Raw genomic sequence first — 17,899 nt, 5'->3', positions numbered from 1 at the left:
AATGAGCAATATGCCCGAGAAAAGTAATATGCCCGAGAAACTACTCCATCGAGTCTGTAGGTATCATTATGTGAGAGATCTTGTGAGAATTCAAGGTAAGTAGGGGAGAAGTCACTTACACCAAAACCCCGCTATTCTTTTAGTGGCCGGCTTTCTCTCCACAACCCACCGATTCTCCGATTGAAATCGATTTCTGGGGAAGAGCCCGCTGCCAACACCATCTGATCCACTGACCACTTGTTGCGCCCCCCGGAGCGTAAAGGAACTTCATAAATACTGCGTCTGGCAGCATGACGTCCTCTTGGAAGGGCACAAGGCCTCTTCATATTCAACCGAGCCTGCTGCGCTATACCGGTCCGAAAACATGACCGAGACTCAGACCCTCCAGCTGAAGCCAACATTGGCTCAGCTGCCGCCAACACCCCCACCACTCTCCGACGAGAAGTGCAGACCATCCTCCAGAACCCCGCGTCGAAAGTGCCGATCCTCGTAGCCCTCGATGACGACCCGACCGGCACGCAGACGTGTCACGACATCCCCGTTCTGACCGTCTGGGACAAGCCGGCGCTCGTCTCGGAATTTCGAAGTGCGCGACCCGGCGGCGGCTTTTTCATCCTCACCAACCCGCGCGAGCGCTCATTACGGAGATTTGCACGAACTTGAAGGAGGCATCCGCCGAGACAGACACCCGGTATGAGATCGTCCTGCGCGGGGACTCAACGCTGCGCGGGCACTTCCCGCTCGAGGCGGAAGCGGCCGAGGACGTGCTGGGCGAGGCGGACGCGTGGCTGCTGTGCCCGTTCTTCCTGCAAGGAGGGAGATACACCGACGACGTGCACTACGTCGCGGAAGGCGAGACGCTGGTCCCGGCGGCGCAGACGCCGTTTGCGCAAGATGCCACGTTCGGCTACAAGAGCTCGAATCTGAGAGAGTATATGGTTGAAAAGAGCAGGGGCGCGATCCCGCCGGAAAAGGTCACGTCGCTGAGCCTCGAGACGATTCGCGTGGGTGGTGCCGAGGCGGTCTTGGCGCAGCTGCGGGACGTGGCGAGAGGCACGGTGGTCGTCGTCAACGCGGCGGCCGAGGAAGATGTCGATGTCGTCGTGTTAGCCCTGCTGAAAGCTGCGGGTCAAGGGAAAAGGTATTTGTTTCGGACGGGTGCTGCGTTCGTCTCCGCACGACTGGGGATCCCGCCGATCCCGCCGATATCCGCGCAGCAGTTGAACCTGTCTGGGAACGTAGGCGGGCTCATCATCGCTGGTTCCTACGTACCCAAGACGACAGCCCAGTTGGAAGTGCTGAGGAACCGCAGCGGCGATCAGCTTACCACCGTCGTGATCGATGTCAGGAATTTCCTGAGATCGGATGAGGCCGGCTCAAGCGAGATGGCGAAAGCCCTCGAAGTGTCCGAGAAGGAAATCGCGTGGGGACAGGACGTCTTGGTGATGACCAGCCGGGAACTCATCACGGGCGAAGACGGGGCGAAGAGCCTGGATATCGGGGCGACCGTCGCGAAGGCGTTGGTGTCTTTCTTGGTCGGCTTGGCCACGAAGCCACGCTACGTCATCGCGAAGGGGGGCATCACGTCGTCGGACATGGCCACCAAGGGGCTCAAGATGCGGAGAGCGATGATAGTCGGCCAAGCGGCGGCGGGGGTGCCGTTATGGAGATGCGATGAAGCCACGGCGAAGTGGCCTGGCCTTCCTTACGTCGTCTTCCCGGGAAATGTGGGCTCGGACGCGACGTTGTTTGATGTGGTCAGGGGTTGGAGATTGTCGTAGCACAAATGCAGCCACCTTCCCTTCGACTTGCGGATTGGTGACACCAATTTGTAAGCATCAGCAGTCTTTTCACGTGCTTCACGGCTGCTGGCATGGCATGTGTGAAGCCTCCCATCAAGCTGTGTTCGTTTAAGCTTGAGACAAGCTGCACGACTTGACGACTCAGATGCTGTGTCACACTCTACTCCCATGCCTGCGAATACTTATGGATGTGAGCCAAGGTGCACTATATCGAATGAAAGAAACCCATATACGCATATGAGGATATTGAAAACGTCAATCTACGGTAACCATCCCTCGTCGTATCCTAATAAGCAGTATACTCGGAGCCTCGTATCGAGACGGCTAATCTCCGAGTACGGGTAGGATCTCTATCCGACGCGTAGTGTCGAACGCCGGCGACGGTTCGAGAGTGTTTTCGAGGCTGCCCCATTTTCTACTCTTTTCGGTAAGCGCGGTATAAAAATCTGAGTACTTACCAATGCACGGGCCTTCGAAAACAGGTTCGGAGAGACCTCTGATCCGAATGAGAGAAATCCGTACATGTTTGCGAATGGGTCTTGCTCGGGGCGATCAGCTCGGAAGCTCGGATAAGGCTGTATAAAGCCGAGGGGCGCCAGTTAGGCCCCTTGAAGCGCATACTCTACATGTAGTTAGCGAAATGGCTGTCCGGAGATTAATTAGCTCAGCTAGAAAGGTTCTTAGGTTAGGTGCTGCCTGGAATAATGATAAGGGCAAGAACAGCCCGTATCTGTGACAACCCGGATAGGTCAGGAATGCGCCAAAGGCGTCTTAGACACATGCATCCAATATCTAATGTTATCTCCGACTAGACTATCGCTACCTCCGGTCGTTGATCCAACACAACTACATGCCCTCGGACGAAGTCTAGTAGGAACCTGGGCAACTAGCCGTCAGTAAGAAAAGAAACAAGCCCCGTCGCGCTTTCGCGCCTATGCTCGCTAAAGCCGATCCGATGACTGTTTGCTTATGCTCCGACTCATCGCATCATCTTGCCAATCTGTGTTTTGCACACCCAACCCGAGCAAATAGAAGATCCCGGGGGTGCAGCAGCCCATTACAGCTTTCGTCTCCTGCTCTAAGTTCCACCAACTCTCGTCAACCACCGAAATACTAGACAGTCGCATCCCAACCTGCTACATTTCGTGGGCAAGGTTTCGACTGAATCAAACGAAATGGCCATGGGCGAAAAGAAAGATGCTGCCGCATCCGATGCGTCTCAGACGACACTCGAGAACGGTCAGCAAACCCGACCGGATGTCGAGTCCGCACCGCCGGCGCCGGCTCAGGCTGGCTCACCCCCGGTGCCCAACGGAGGCATCACAGCGTGGCTCCAAGTGCTGGGCGCATTCATGATCTTCTTCAACTCATGGGGCATCTTGAACACATTCGGTGTCTATCAAACGTACTATGAGTCTGGGCAGCTGTTTACCGAGTCATCATCCAATATCTCTTGGATTGGTTCCATCCAGGCCTACTTGGTGCTGCTGGGTGGTCTGATCGCCGGGCCATTCTACGACAAGGGCTACATCAAGACGCTTCTCATCCTTGGTGGGTTCGGCGTCGTCTTCGGCCACATGATGCTCTCTCTCGTTCACACGTTCTGGCAGGCTCTTCTGGCCCAGGGTTTCGTAAGTCATGCCTCGATCGCTCTCACTGTTTTGACATAAAGGGGTAAGCCTGCTGACAATGCTTCTCTAGTGTATCGGTCTCGGTGCCGGTACCATGTTCGTGCCGGCTCTCTCTGTGTTGTCCGGCTATTTCAACACGCGACTAGGTCTTGCCATGGGTCTCGCAGCTGCTGGCAGTTCCTTCGGTGGTATTATTTACCCCATTGTCTTCTACCGACTCGTCAATGAGATTGGCTTCGGATGGAGTGTCCGCGTTCTGGGCTTCATCGTTCTCGCTACCATGATGATCCCCATCTTCTTCATGAACATACGTGTCAAGCCCCCAGGAGCACGTGCCAGGTTCGACACCACCATCTTCACGGACTTGCCCTTCCTCATCTTCATCCTTGGCTCGGCGCTTGGGTTTATCGGCCTATACGTCATGCTCTTCTATATTTCGTACTTTGGCGCGCAGCAAGGCATCACCGATTCTTCGCTCTCGTTCTATTTGGTCGCCATCCTGAATGCCGCCTCCATGTTCGGCCGGACCCTGCCCAACGCCTTGTCGGACAAGACGGGTCCTCTGAATCTCGTCATCCCGGGTGCCTTCATCTGCGGCATCATCAACCTTACCATGCTCAAGGTTCACACCGTTGGCGGGATCGTCGTGGTGGCGCTTGCTTTCGGGTTCTTCTCGGGCGTCTTCATCGCGCTTCCGCCGGTGCTCTTCATTGCTCTGACCAAGGACAAGAGCAAGATCGGCAGCAGGATGGGCTTGGGTTTCGCTCTTGCTGGTCTCGGCACCCTGGCAGGCGGTCCCGGCGGCGGTGGCATCCTGGGGGTGGGCGAGAATCCTGACTGGAGCAGCCTCTGGATCTATGGAGGCGTGTGTAGTCTGGCTGGTGGTGTTATCTTCACAGGCCTCCGGATCCAGCAGGCCGGGCTGAAGCTGGCAGTGAAGGTCTAGAGCAGTGGGCTCGCAGAAGACAACCTTCTGGATACAGAGCTTTCTCGTTGACAGAGCGTCGACTTAGATCTTCTCATTGGTCGCATAGACCTTGGAATTCGTTTTACCAGATACCCCTACACGCCTTTTGCTAATATATACCTCATCACTTGATCATATCAGAAACCAGCTACCCTGAAGAGGAAAGTCGCTGGCATCTTGGTGAAATTTCCGGGGAAAAGAGGCATGTACATTGTCTGCTCTTGGACCTGGCCTAACGACTTGACGAATGTTCATTCGATCCATAACAGACGAGGAAAGGTGTACAGTCTGTCTCGCGGCTCTGAGAAGTCGTATGACCTCTTGGCGACTTGAGAGTCTTGAAACCGTTGATCACGAAAATGGAAAATGCAATTGACGTGATCAAGCACGTTAGACGGCACAGAACTGTGGACTGGGGGCTTATTGGCCAAAAGGCTTTGGGAAGGACCATTCGCCTCTGGAAGTCTGCTAATTGAGAGCCACCTTGCGCATGCGATAATGCACTCTGCATGCCCTGATGCCACGCCAAGGACTACTCCGCATGCACAAGTTGAAGAAATATAAGCGCGCACTGTCAATTGGTGCTGTATATTACTATCAGCATCTTTTGCTTGGCTGCTCCTCTGACGGCGCACAGGGGCGATGGCGTAAGAGTTGCCCCACATTGCGATGCGACCAACCCATGTATTCATAAACGTTCCGTGGAGGAAAAAGATGCATGCTTTTCGAATTCTTTGCAGAATGAATAAATACCGATGGGCCCCCTGATTTCTCTGTCGTTGCTATCTATCTACCGCACGCAATTGTACATATTTAGTCGTTGTGTTGACGGTGCTGGGTCGGTATCAAAACGCAGCCATGTCCAAAGGCATGAAGCACGACGATGATTCGGGGCTTGAACCCCACCACACGGTAGTGGACGAGGACGGCTCCCTTGGAGAGGCCGGAGAGCAGAGAGTGCAGAAGATCGCTATCGCCGAGTCGAGGAAGATTGGAGTTACTGGCGCTGTTTTCCTCATCTTGAATAAGATGATCGGCACGGGTAGTAAGTCTCATCGGCTGCATCTCATCTGGACTTATACTACGCAGTTCCACCCCCGCTAACAGCATGCTGTATAGTCTTCTCCACCCCGTCTAGCGTCTTTGCTGCCACCGGCTCTGTTGGTGTCGCTATCATGCTATGGGTTATAGGTGCGTATATGCACGACACTTGGTTTCCGGCCTGGAACAAGGAACGATTCGGGATCGACTAACGTTGGCTTTACCGTATAGGCGGCGTCTTGACCTTCTGTGGCCTGAGTGTATTCCTCGAGTTCGGCCTCGCCATCCCGCGCTCAGGGGGCGAGAAAAATTACTTGGAGCGTGTGTACCGCCACCCGCGGTACCTAGCGACGTGTGTCCTCGCCTCGCAGATGATCCTCCTGGGCTTCTCGTCCGGCAACTCGCTGGCGTTCGGCCGCTACATCCTGCTGGCGGCCGGCCACGAGGAGGACAGCTGGATCGGGCGCGGCATCGGCGTCACGTGCATCACCTTCGCGACGGTGCTGCACGCGGCGCTCCCGCGCTGGGGCCTGCGCCTCGTCAACGTCCTGGGCGTCTTCAAGGTCGTCGTCCTGCTGCTCATCGTCTTCTCCGGCTTCGCGGCGCTCGCCGGCCACCGCCGCGTGCCCGACCCCCGCAACTTCGACGGCGCCTTCCGCCTCGAGACGGGGAATGGCTGGGGCGGCGGCGGCGGCGCCTACACGTACTCGACGGCGCTGCTCAATGTGATTTACAGCTACAAGGGCTGGGAGAACGCCAATTATGTGATTGGCGAGCTCAAGCACCCGCGCAAGACGCTCGTCGTGGCGGCGCCGCTCGCCATCGGCGGGGTTACGGTCCTGTACGTGCTCGCCAACGTGGCCTACTTCGCCGCCATCTCCAAGGAAGAAATGGCCAACTCCGAGGTCATCGTCGCGGGCATCTTTTTTAGGAATATGTTCGGCGACAGCGCCGCCGCCCGCAGCTTGCCCGTCTTCGTCGCGCTGAGCAACATGGGCAACGTGCTCGCCGTCAGCTTCGCGCATGCGCGCCTCAACCAGGAGTTCGGCAAGGAGGGGTTGTTGCCGTGGAGTCGGTTCTGGGCTTCGGTCAAGCCGTTTGGTGCGCCGGCTGCTTCTGTAAGTCTGACTTGAAAATTATTACGGTGGCCTCTTACCCCTTACCCCTTTTCCTCCGGTAAATGAAGAATACACAGCAGAAGCTAGCTCGCTGGGTTCAGACTTATGGTATCACTGATCTATACTGACCTTTGCTACCCCTTTTACAGTTGTTCTTGCACTGGCTCGTCACCGTCATCGTCCTGGTCGCGCCCCCGCCCGGCCCGGCCTACAACTTCATCGTCCAGCTGTACACGTACCCGGGCGCGTGGATCAACGCCTTCGTGGCCGCGGGTCTCATCTACCTGCACTACAAGAAGTCGGAGCGGTGGAGCTCGCCCTGGCACACGTACCTGCCCATCGCCATCCTGTTCCTGCTCTCCAACGTCTTCCTCGCGCTCGTGCCCTTCATCCCGCCCGAGGGCGATTGGAACGCCGACGGGTACCCGTACTACGTCTTCCCCGTCGTCGGCGTCGGCGTGCTGCTGCTCGGCGGCCTCTACTGGGTCTGCTGGACCAAGGTCTGGCCCGCCGTCGGCGGGTACAAGGTCGTGGCCGAGCGGATCGAGGATGAGGAGGGGAACGAGGTGGTGCGGTATCGCAAGACCCATACGAGATAGATGGATAGATTCTTGCCATATTGTCGTGTCGTCGAAGCTTTGTTTAACTCTAGCGATCTAATAATCAATTTTAATCTTCATGCCTCTTTAAAAATGTGAATGGTTTGATGATGTATTGACGAGACTTGCATGTATTTGCATCTCACTGGCAGGAAACATCTGGTTTTATTTGCGTAAAATCCGCTTCTCGTACGGAATCTGTTCATATAAGAGCGGTCAGAAAATGCCAGGTCTCCGCTTCGATCCATATCTCCGGGGCCCCCTTTTAGCTATTCTGGCCTTCTACCACTCCCATGGATGCTAAGCGCACTGTCAGCTAGCATGACTGATTATATGCAGGACCAAGTATATCACTCCGAGTCAGACATTGCAAACATTGGATTCACCTTCTCGTATACATTGATCAATACCAGGTAAGCAGTTATAAAGTGATATTGGAGCGCATTACTTCTTAATATGCACAGGGCCAGGACTCGGCTCAAGCTGGATACTGGTTGACATCTACCATTGAGGAACAGTCTTGATATACAGATAGGAGTACTACCCACCACTTTGACAGTGTTTCTCGCGTAAACCACATATTCTTCTGAGAAGGTGGATCACACAAGGACAGGTATATCAGAACATGCGCCTCTCCCAATGTATCACGATCACTATTGCCACTAAACCACTCGAGGCCTACATCTCCTGCTGGCTGGAATCGCTTCAGGGGTTGTACTTCTCTCTACTCGGTGCCTTGTTCTTTTGAACAACAAAAGATACATTATTCGTACTACCCAGGAACTAGTTGTACAATACGGCTTTAGCTACTTAGGCTGTATTCTTATCTCTCTACTTTCTATAGCATATGGATGATCTGATCAGGATGATACGAGAAGCAATAAGATGATATTTAAGTGGTATGAATATCTTCGTGAACTGTGAGACCCTCTTGGTCCTTGGAAACCTGCACACGCCTCTTGATAGCCGATGAACAGGTATCGGTAGTATTCACTAATCTTCCGCGGAATAAAGTACTCGAGCGCAGCAGACCAGATCCCCGTAAGCTATTGGTAATGGCATGCATTTTGATCGTTCAGCGATTATTCCTCTCTATGTTAGTTATAATTTAGTTATAATGGACGTCTATTCATGCTTGGCCGTGGTATATACATCCAAATAACAGCACTTGCCATGGCATGCTCATCAGAGACCTCCCTGGTGGGCATGTGACGTGTCACCTGATGTTCGAAGATAGGTAAGTATATACAAACAGAAGAAAGTCCGACACCGACGAGCCAGTACATATAGAAGTGAGGGAATAAGTGACCGCCCCAGAAGAAGTAAGCTCCTCATTGAACAGTGCCTCAATTGTGAATGATCCATGAGGTAGCCATGGGATATGGGCCGGAATATCTTCGATGTGCATGTCACGTGCATTGGGTTGTATTCAATGTTACGGAGTACCAGGAGGGAGTCTGTTGGAACCAACCAACGCTGTCTATTCCCGAAGTGGGAAGCTGCAGCGAACGACCCAAACTTTAAGGGCAGCCGCAGCCTACCATGGATTTGACACACACAGACACCGTCACATTTACACACGCACGCTCCTCATCGACACATCATCCCCGCCCGTTTGTTGATATGAGCTACTAGCCAAACTGGCCCATGCCTATCTATACACATAGAAAGGCAGAGCCCATCTTCTTCCATCCTACTAATATATAGGCGTATTATTTCCTATCTCAGAACATCATCATGGCTTCGTCTTTCGATCTTAACGGCGCCGCATCCGAGTTCTCTATTCGGCTGATCAGAGAAAAGGTGGCTGTACTGGCTGATGAGTGCAATCAAGAACTAGATGGAGATCTCAATCAGCTTCGTGCCCTTCTGGATCACGTCGATCAGAAGCGTCTTAAGTTCCAAGAGGACAAGAGCCACCTTCTCGAAGGATTGCGGGCCACCCTGAGCTCCCTGCAGGTTGATGCTGCCGTTGTCGATACAACTCTGTCAGACATTGCAGCCACATCAACACCCCCCTCTGCTTTCATTCATCCCTACTGCCTCCACTTTGCGCTTAGAATCCCTCCCACTGACCCCTGCCCCCTCTCCGCCTGAGTCTGGGCTCGCTGAGTTGACTGCCAAGACTCAACAGCTGGGCTCCGCGGGCAGTGATACTGGCTCTGACCGCGGTAATGGCTCAAAGTCAACTCCAGTGGAAGGGTTGAAAAGCGATATGCAGTCTGGAAAGCAGGCAGATGACCAGCGCGAGGATCGTGAAGCTGGCAATGTGAAAACAAGCTCCAGCCCCCAGGCTCTTGTAGCCCATCGGGAGAAACGACCACACGAGTCGCCAGAAGGCCTTGAGCACAAGCCGAAGAAAGCCAAGACCTCCTCGTTCCACGTAAGCATTCCTTGGTTGTTTCCCCATCCGCGAAGGTACTAACCCATTATTCGAAGGAGATCGCACACACCGCGAACACAGAAATACCCCGTAAACTGCGGATGCAGGATTTAGATTCTATAGAGTGTGTCTTCCGTCACGCAGAGAGGGACGGCTTCTTTGTTATTCGCTGCTTTGAGCCGGACTGTAGTCTTCGGATTGCAGATGCAATGCCCTTCCAGTCCAAGAGAGCCTTCAACCACTTCAACATGAAGCACCTGAAAGAGACGCGGTCTGAAGAGTACATTTTCAAGGAATTCGCTTTCCAAGGTACGAGTTTCCTATCCCATATGCCATTTCATACTACCATGCTAATACACAGCTCAGTCGAGGATGCTACGATGGACGCAATTGTCGCCAGATCTAACGGCGGCGAAATTCCAGAATGTACGGCTACTTGACCCCGGTGATTAAGCATTACACAGCTGATATTGTCAACAGGCACTCCCAAGGACACAGTACCCGAGCCCAGACCTACACCGCTTCGGTCGGGCTCACCCCGTCGAGTCTCCAAGACGGTCTCGTTCGACTTGGAACGAAGTCCATCTCTTGATTACGACGGTTGTGATGCATCCAAGGTATCGGATTCTGACAATGGTTCTAACCCTAGCGACATCACCGAAGGAGACCTGAAGGGGAACTCTTCGGATCCCGGAAAGCCCCGACACAACCTACGTCGACTTCCACGTTTGTCGTACAACCAAATGGCACAAGGCCGTGATCCTACACCGACTGACTTTCCGGATCAGGTGTGTTTAACTCGGAAGTACGCGTATAGATGAGAAGTGTTAATCCTGTACTAGACCGAAGGCGACAAAGCCGAGCCTAGCACCGTAAAGCGAGCCGGGACCCCGAGCGTTTCAAATACAAGTGCACGAGGTTCCAGATCGGCGAGGAAGCTTTTGAAGCTTGTCGAGAAGCCAAGACGATCCTCGGAGCAGCCTCACAAGTGAGTACCATTGTCAAAATAGTAAATATCCTCTAACGTGTGGGTTTCTCAGACCCTTCGGGCATACTGGAGAATGGGCTAGACGCTCCGCACCCAGTTGAGGATGGTCCAAGCCGAAGCAGCATCCTAGGTACGGTTTGTGTTTTGCAACTGTCCAGGCGGAAAGTCGTACCGATTGGGAGATGCATAGAAAGGGGAGACAAATCGTTGCCCTTGGGTGTAGGGCTTGAGGCAATCAATCTCCTGAGATGGACATGTAGTTGTACACTGAAGGAAAATATCGATGCCACCTTAGATTATTGCTACAAATGCGACCATATTCTTGTTCTATACAGTTGGCGATTCTAGTATGACATTGGGAGCCCATGTTTGTAGAGTGGCCCCCTTTTTTTCTTTGGACCGGCCTGTGGACCTGGATGGGGCCTGGGGAGAATGAATGGGGGTTGCCCGGGTTGGTCCGCTAATAGACAAGAGCTAATGCGAGATCAGTAGGACGGTGCCCCTCTTCCCCCTCATATGCCCCCTCCCGTGCCATGGCGACTCCGGAGTTCGCGTGCATGCCGGACGGCAAGATCTTCAAGGTTAAAGGGTTCAGTACACTCTGTTCAAGGAGACAAAGAACATCAAACCCTCTCCAGCTCATCACCAAGATCACTTAATACATCCTCGAACATTGTGACTCAGTGCTCGTTCCTTCGAACTTATACCATGTCCTCCCGTCCGTATGATGGCAAGCTGGGGATCGTGACAGGCGGCTCTAGAGGTGAGTCCTTCTTATACTTAGTTACTGGGCGCCCGTCGCCTAGCCTATATTACTACTAGCCACCAGTTCGTTACCACGCAAGTTCTAACCACACCCACAGGCATCGGTGCCGCCGTCGCGAAGCGGCTGGCCGCCAAGGGGTGCAAACTCCTGCTGGTCTTCACCTCGGACTCCTCCCGGTCCCTCACCAAGGCGCTGTGCGCCGACCTCGAGGCCCAGCACGGGGTGAAGTGCGCGCAGGTCCAGGCGGACCTGTCGCAGGCCGCCGAGGCCAGCGCCAAGATCGTCGAGGCCGCCAAGGTCTTCTACGCCTCGTTGGCAGCAGGAGGAGATAGTAGCAAGCAGCTGCGGGTCGACATCCTCATCAACAACGCCGGCGTCTCCTCGAACCAGTTCCTCAACGATGCGGCCCAGGGCCCCATCGCCGCGGCCGAGTTCGCGCGTGTGTACAACGTCAACGTGCTGGCGCCGCTGCTGCTTACGCAAGCCCTCGCCCCTTACTTCCCTTCTCCCTCTTCTTCTTCCGGTGGCTTCGTCAAGACGCGCGGCCGCGTCGTCAACGTCTCGAGCGTGTCGAGCTCCATCGGCTACGAGGGCCAGAGCGTCTACGCCGGCACCAAGGCCGCGCTCGAGGCCATGACGCGCTGCTGGAGCCGCGAGCTGGCGGGGCGGGCGACCGTGAACGCGGTCAACCCGGGGCCGGCGTGGGGCGACATGTACGCCGAGGCCGGGGAGGGGTTCTGGCGCATCAATCAGCCGCACTGCGACGCGGCGCCGCTGCAGGCGTATAAGGGTAGCACGAGCGCGGAAACGGCGGCCGAGGTCAAGGAGCTGATGGGTGACGGTGTCGAGGACAAGGACGCCGAGCTGGAGCGGTTCGATGCCCTCGTGCGCGACAAGATGGGCGGGCGGCGGCCTGGGTTCACGAGCGAGATTGCGGGACTATTGATATGCTGTGCTCCGAGGAGGCCGGGTGACGACGGGGAGCGTGGTGTGCGCGAACGGGGGCATGAAGATGTCAATCGCGTAGGTTTGTCTATAGGATACGACCGTTATGAATCGATTTCTGGTCATTTTATCAATCTTCCAAGTCCGCTGTAGATTCGCTCTTCCATATCTGCTGCTTAAAAATACCAGGGGATAATACAGTTCAATTCGATCCAATTCCAAACTCTTTCCAATATGTCCGTCCCCTATACCAGTCAATTACAAATCCTACAACTTCGCCTTACCGGCGTTCAGCTCCTCCAATTCCTTCTCCGTGAAAGGTGCATAAGAATTGCCCTTTCCGTACTCGCTAACCCAGAACAGCGGGTCGCCGTTGACCTTAGACGGGTCGATGCCTTCGTTCTTGAGGGGCACCTTGTTCTGCTTGTTATTGTGGGTGGCCGAGCGCTCCTTGATCCGCCGCACGAATATGGGCACGGCGTACTTGGGTAGGTGCGTTCGTGCATGCCTGAAAACGGAAACCCCTTATGTTAGCTTGTTCTTCATACCAGCTGCTGGGGGAGGGATCGTCGTTTCTTTTCTTACTTGAGGAGTCCATCGTAGTCGAAAGACTTCGCGGCTGGGTCAATGTAGATGGCGGCCATGCCGGCTTTACCGTCATGGCCGGGCAGACCAATGCCGTACACGGTAGCTTCCAGGACGCCAGGGTGTCTGCCGAGTACTTCCGACACCTCGGCTGTAGAGACGTTCTCGCCCTTCCATCGGAATGTGTCGCCGAGTCTTAACAAGTCAGTTGTTGAACCACTATACACATCCGCTCGTGCAGTGTCGCTTACCTGTCCATAAAGTACCACCTTCCATCGGCATCTCGCCTCAGAGCATCACCAGTGCGGTAGTACAGGTCTCCTTTCTTGAAGACATCCCGGACGAACTTCTTCTCAGAAGCCTCCTTGTTTCCGTGATAGCCCACGAAAGGTGGCGCGTAGGGGCTCGGCTGAGCTACTAGGATCTCACCCCCGGCTTCGTACGGGACCCTAGTGGCGAAGCCCGTCTTGGGGTTCCTCACGATGTCGCCTGTGTCGGGGTCGATGGCTACTGGTATGTACGTATTGTGGTACCTGTTCCGCAGAAGCAGGCCGTGGTGGCCGACCGAGTGCGCCCTGTAATCGCCACGCGCGGGGTTGTCCAGGGCGAGCATGCCCTCGGTGCTGTTGAAGAACTCGAAGATCTTCTCGATGCCGAACCGGTCGCGGAACGGCTTCCAGACATCCGGCCGCAGACCGTTGCCGTAGATGGAATGCACGTGGTGGTCCTTGTCTCGTGGCGATGGAGGGGCTGCCAGCAAGTAGCGCACCGTTTCTCCGACATAAACGAACCAAGTGGCCTTCGAGTCTCGGATATCATCCCAGAAGCGCGAGGCGCTAAATTTGGGAGCAAGACACAAGGTCATTCCCGTCTTGTAATAGCTTGTCAGCACAAGGAGATTGGCTGAGAGTCGGAGCGTCACTTACCAATATCTGGGTCATTCCACTAATGGCTCCAGTTCCGTGATAAAGTGGCTGTTCAGGTCAGCATACAGGTAATTATTCGTGCGTTTATAGGTGCTCTTACCATGCAGTCGTAGTATCTCTGATTATCTCCCTGCACATACGATATCCCACATTCCTTCTGTAATTCGAATTAGTGCCCGTGTCTCTCAAAGCGGGCGTTCCGAGACCTACGCTAACACCATGGAAGAACCCCGCCGTGCCAGGGATGATGCAGGCTTTGGGCATACCAGTTGTCCCACTGGAATTCGTTAGCTCGTCATTTTCTTTCCCGTAAAGCTTGGGAGATCGAGCGGCCGGCCGACCATACCTTGTGTAGAAGAGGCCGAACGGTGACATCGGGCCCACATTCTCTCTCAGCTCATCCCCCGGCCTCTCTCCCTTCAGGGAGTTGATCTCGGCCCTCGCCTCGGCCAGCTTGACCACCTTGACCCCCTTCGCGCCGAGCTCCTCCTCGACCTCGTCTATGCGCGCGAGGAGCTCGGGCGAGCCGTCGGCCAAGACGAACGGGGTCTCGGCGATGCCCAGGCAGTGCAGCAGCGCGGCCTTGCTGAGGTTGTGGTTGATCATGGCGGGCGCGGCGCCGATGGCGAAGAGGCCGAGCCAGGCGAAGAGGAAGTCCGGGCTGTTGGCCATGAACAGGGCCACGAGGTCTCCGGGCTTGACGCCCTGGCCCAGGAAGTACTGGGCGAACTGGCAGGACCGGTGGTAGGCCTCGGCCCAGGTGTAGCTGCCCGGACGCCACCAGATGCACTCGGCGTTGGGCTTCTCCTGCGCGTGCTTCTCGAAGAAGTACCATTGTGACACGCGCTTGTCCTTGACTGTTGTTGGGTGCGACACGGTTAGACAAGGGAACTCTTGCTCCTGCTCCGAAGAAAGGGGAAGCAAACAAGACTACGTACTAGCTTGCTCGAGGAGTTTGCCGGCCTTCTTCTTGCCGCTGATGATCTTCCAATCCTGGCGGATATGGTATTTCGCATCCAAGTAAGATAGGGCGGCGGTAGTAGCGGCCACAGAAGCTGCTGCTATATCAATTGGTCAATTAGTGGCATTCATTCGTTTGTGACAGGTCTTGATGATAAGGTTGAGACGTCTCGGAGATAAGAGCAGAAGCGACTCACCGAGCGCCGCCATCTCAACGGTTGCTACGCCACTCAACTTGCCTGGAAAGTACTTGGGCGCAGTGGCTACCTAGGACTTTCAGTGTCTTCCGCAGGTGTGCTACCTGAATAAGAGGCGATAAGTATATAGCTATGGAATGTTCCAATGCAAAGATAAACAAATGGTTAGGAGGATAATGGACAACTGACAGACACAACTCTTCGTACATGCCAGCTCTCGAAGGTACTTACTTAGCGAGGGATGATCGACACGACACGTACAGCGTGGAAACGTTTAAGCGTCTCCGACCCTGCATGTCCCTGTAACCCTGATCCGCCAATTGAGCCGCCGGCCGGTTGTATCCAGCTCCCCAACCTCGGGCCTTGGGTTTTCTTTCAGGGATACGATCTGTTTATCGATAAAACATTACTGGGAGGCAATGCGAGACGGCAGTTGCCCCGGCAAGCTCCGCATATACGCTTTCGACCAACATGCATTTTATTGATCTGGCTTCCCCCCATTGATTGGAACCAAAACCGGGGGTTAGTGCATGATAAGAGTGGATACGAACCTGCTACAGCGCGCTACGCTACGGCCTGACAGCGTCCAGAATCTACTAAGATCTCAAGGTTCAGGAGCTTTATTTAGACCCGAGCTCATTGTTTGCGAGGTATACATGCAACGAATGCGGATAAGAACCAGCACAATTATAGGTAAACGAAGAGCACTGAATGTTTGACGTTCTCAAACTTCGATGCAATGTACCGAGTTAGCCACCGAACGAAACGAAAGACTGAACGATAATGAGAAGTGCCAAATTGATAATTGCGAGAAGCCTCGCGCAACACAGGGACATTGGCAAGACACTCGAGTAACCACAACAGCTAGCCCTTAACTAACCGACGAGGGATGGTATAACGGCCACAGGATTAAGCTACTACATTTTGTAGCGTTCATTCGAGCGTATATGTACTTGATTGTTTTTCTTATACTATGCGAGTGTCATGAGAGCATTGCCAACTTGTACAACTATATAGCCTTCAGTGCACAGAGCTGGTTAAGAAGGCAAGCGCGACGCGGAGTGCTCGACTAGTATGAAAGCAACAGAGTGCTCCTGAATCTCTAAGCTATTTGGTGAATATATGGATAAGAAGTTGAAGTGAATTATGTGTAAATCGTGATATCGAGAATGGGTATGGGCAAAAAACAGCTAAACCATCTGCGACAAGCACCCTCAGAAGTAAGTCGTCGCATAGGCACAAAAGCCACATTAAAGGGGTATCTAAAGAAGAAAAAGAACGTTGCCATCATGAGTATCATGTAGTAAAATGCCCAACCAATATAGTCATGAGACATACAACCCAGCTCACCATCCGCGTCGCCCCCATCACGGAACCACCAATACCACCGCCAGCCGCGCCGCTATCCTTGCGCAGCTCGCCCGTGCCCGCCGCCACCTCCTGCCCGGAAGGGTACAGGATGTTGTAGACCGTGTCACCCTCCAGTGCGACGGGGTTGCCCAGGGTGCTCGGGCATGTCGCCTGGTTCGCGCTGGGCCAGTCCTTCAGCTCGCACGCCTCGTCCGTACCCCAGATGCAGATGGGGTCCATAATGTTGTACAGCTGGTAGTTCCGACCAACCCACGAGCCGCCCGGTTGCTCCAGGCAGCTCGCGAGGAAGTTCATGCTGTTCGCCGCGCTCAGGGGGAGCCGGTGGCCATCGGTGTGGATCAGGCCGGCGCACTCCCCGCGTCCAGGTCGCGGTACTGCATGGCCACGGCGCCGCCCGCGGCAGGCTGGCCGCGGGCGCCGTGGCCCGTGTACAAGTAGTTCCAGGCGTCGTAGCTGACGTCGTACGCGCCGCCGGATTGGTCGACCTTGAGCAGCTTGACCGAGCGGCCCCCGTACGACAGCTCGACGCACAGCGCGTCGCAGCTCACCGCCGACGGCCAGTACGCGATGCGGTTCGTGTCGACCTTGCAGCCAAGCACGCCGACCGAGGACGAGTAGCTGTCGTGCGGCGTCGCCCAGACCGTGCCGCTACTGCCGCCCGCTGCGGCGCCTACTACGCAATGCGCTGCTGACCAGAAGAGGATGTTGGTGGTCAGCAGCGCGGAGAAAGGTGCAGCATTGCGCATTTGATTCGGGTTTCCGCAAAAATGAGTGACGACTGATGAGTGTAATGAGTATATCTTCGCGCGGGCGAAAGCAAGCCTAGCCAGCCTGAGGAGTGAAATGCGATAAAACCACGCGCTCTTCCGTCGCAAATGAAGGTAAATGAGTGAAAGTGAACTACGATTGTTCAGTAATAGCGAGTGACATGGCCAATTCCTGAATACACAGGGCTATAGTTGAGTAGACACCGTCTCGGGCCTCTAGAGCATGAGTATGCGACGGCGATGCTCGAACATTGAAGCGCAAGAAAGTGGAATCCAGGGTCCAGAATTGAAGGGTTCGTGAGATCGCTGGAAATGAGCAACGGTCCTGGTCCCACTTCTGGCCCCCCGGATGCGGGTTAGTGCTGTTTGCTTCTAAATGCGCTGCGTTAGCAGTAGGGACATTAACAGCACTCCGGACTAACCATTTCGCTGTTGAACCCATCCACAGCCTTGTCTGACTTGCAGCAAGTTGAACCAGGCTGGCGGGTATTGGGACTGATAAAAACGACTAGATAGATACGGGCACAAAGCTGAGTGATGTCATTCTTATTACTTCTGCTGGCGAATTATAAGGCTAGTCGTCGCACCATCATCCCATCCTCTGCTGGACAACCCCATCTCCAACCTACCTGCCAACTCGACACTAGGAATGCAGCACCGTATCTTTTTCCTTCATTGATTGGTTTTCATCAAGCCTTTGCGAAGTAAGAAATACTGTGTTGTAGATGTAGGTAATATCATAATGTATAGAGCGCTACCTCGCTACGTTTCGTTTTCTTGGGGGCTAAAGAAGAAACTATCACAGCCAATATGAACGCCGACCACCGACTCCTTTTTGGCCTCCTCCTCTCCC

At 54.5% G+C, this 17,899-nt stretch overlaps 7 protein-coding genes across 7 annotated transcripts; 4 read left to right on the top strand and 3 right to left on the bottom strand.

Annotated features, from left to right (window-relative positions):
- Window positions 1–290: 290 nt before the first annotated feature.
- PG994_005696 (uncharacterized protein) lies at window positions 291–1,781 on the top strand (the record flags this gene model as incomplete). Its single annotated transcript, XM_066857105.1, has 3 exons — window positions 291–354; window positions 410–586; window positions 634–1,781. 3 exons carry the CDS (start codon window positions 291–293, stop codon window positions 1,779–1,781), a joined length of 1,389 nt encoding a protein of 462 aa, XP_066716374.1.
- Window positions 1,782–2,920: 1,139 nt separating this feature from the next.
- PG994_005695 (uncharacterized protein) lies at window positions 2,921–4,379 on the top strand (the record flags this gene model as incomplete). The annotated part of the gene is made up of 2 exons (XM_066857104.1): window positions 2,921–3,433; window positions 3,504–4,379. Coding segments are annotated over 2 exons (1,389 nt in total), but the record flags the coding sequence as incomplete, so codon positions are not given.
- Window positions 4,380–5,258: 879 nt separating this feature from the next.
- PG994_005694 (high-affinity methionine permease) lies at window positions 5,259–7,158 on the top strand (the record flags this gene model as incomplete). The annotated part of the gene is made up of 4 exons (XM_066857103.1): window positions 5,259–5,445; window positions 5,490–5,591; window positions 5,673–6,559; window positions 6,709–7,158. 4 exons carry the CDS (start codon window positions 5,259–5,261, stop codon window positions 7,156–7,158), a joined length of 1,626 nt encoding a protein of 541 aa, XP_066716372.1.
- Window positions 7,159–11,237: 4,079 nt separating this feature from the next.
- On the top strand, window positions 11,238–12,393 carry PG994_005693 (uncharacterized protein; the record flags this gene model as incomplete). Its single annotated transcript, XM_066857102.1, has 2 exons — window positions 11,238–11,292; window positions 11,393–12,393. 2 exons carry the CDS (start codon window positions 11,238–11,240, stop codon window positions 12,391–12,393), a joined length of 1,056 nt encoding a protein of 351 aa, XP_066716371.1.
- Window positions 12,394–12,507: 114 nt separating this feature from the next.
- PG994_005692 (uncharacterized protein) lies at window positions 12,508–14,921 on the bottom strand (the record flags this gene model as incomplete). The annotated part of the gene is made up of 8 exons (XM_066857101.1): window positions 12,508–12,748; window positions 12,826–13,020; window positions 13,077–13,696; window positions 13,752–13,799; window positions 13,852–13,908; window positions 13,962–14,608; window positions 14,690–14,812; window positions 14,909–14,921. 8 exons carry the CDS (start codon window positions 14,919–14,921, stop codon window positions 12,508–12,510), a joined length of 1,944 nt encoding a protein of 647 aa, XP_066716370.1.
- A 1,283-nt stretch (window positions 14,922–16,204) lies between these two features.
- PG994_005691 (uncharacterized protein) lies at window positions 16,205–16,573 on the bottom strand (the record flags this gene model as incomplete). The annotated part of the gene is made up of 1 exon (XM_066857100.1): window positions 16,205–16,573. The coding sequence occupies one exon, from the start codon at window positions 16,571–16,573 to the stop codon at window positions 16,205–16,207; it is 369 nt and encodes a 122-aa protein (XP_066716369.1).
- Window positions 16,574–16,617: 44 nt separating this feature from the next.
- Window positions 16,618–17,025, bottom strand: PG994_005690 (uncharacterized protein; the record flags this gene model as incomplete). Its single annotated transcript, XM_066857099.1, has 1 exon — window positions 16,618–17,025. One exon carries the CDS (start codon window positions 17,023–17,025, stop codon window positions 16,618–16,620), a length of 408 nt encoding a protein of 135 aa, XP_066716368.1.
- Between the last annotated feature and the right edge of the window lie 874 nt (window positions 17,026–17,899).

Source organism: Apiospora phragmitis, assembly GCF_038363925.1.
Source record: "Apiospora phragmitis strain CBS 135458 chromosome Unknown utg000006l:1.0-5683423.0:1.0-5690449.0, whole genome shotgun sequence".
Lineage (NCBI taxonomy): Eukaryota > Fungi > Ascomycota > Sordariomycetes > Amphisphaeriales > Apiosporaceae > Apiospora > Apiospora phragmitis.
This window is presented reverse-complemented; position numbering and strand designations above follow the sequence as displayed.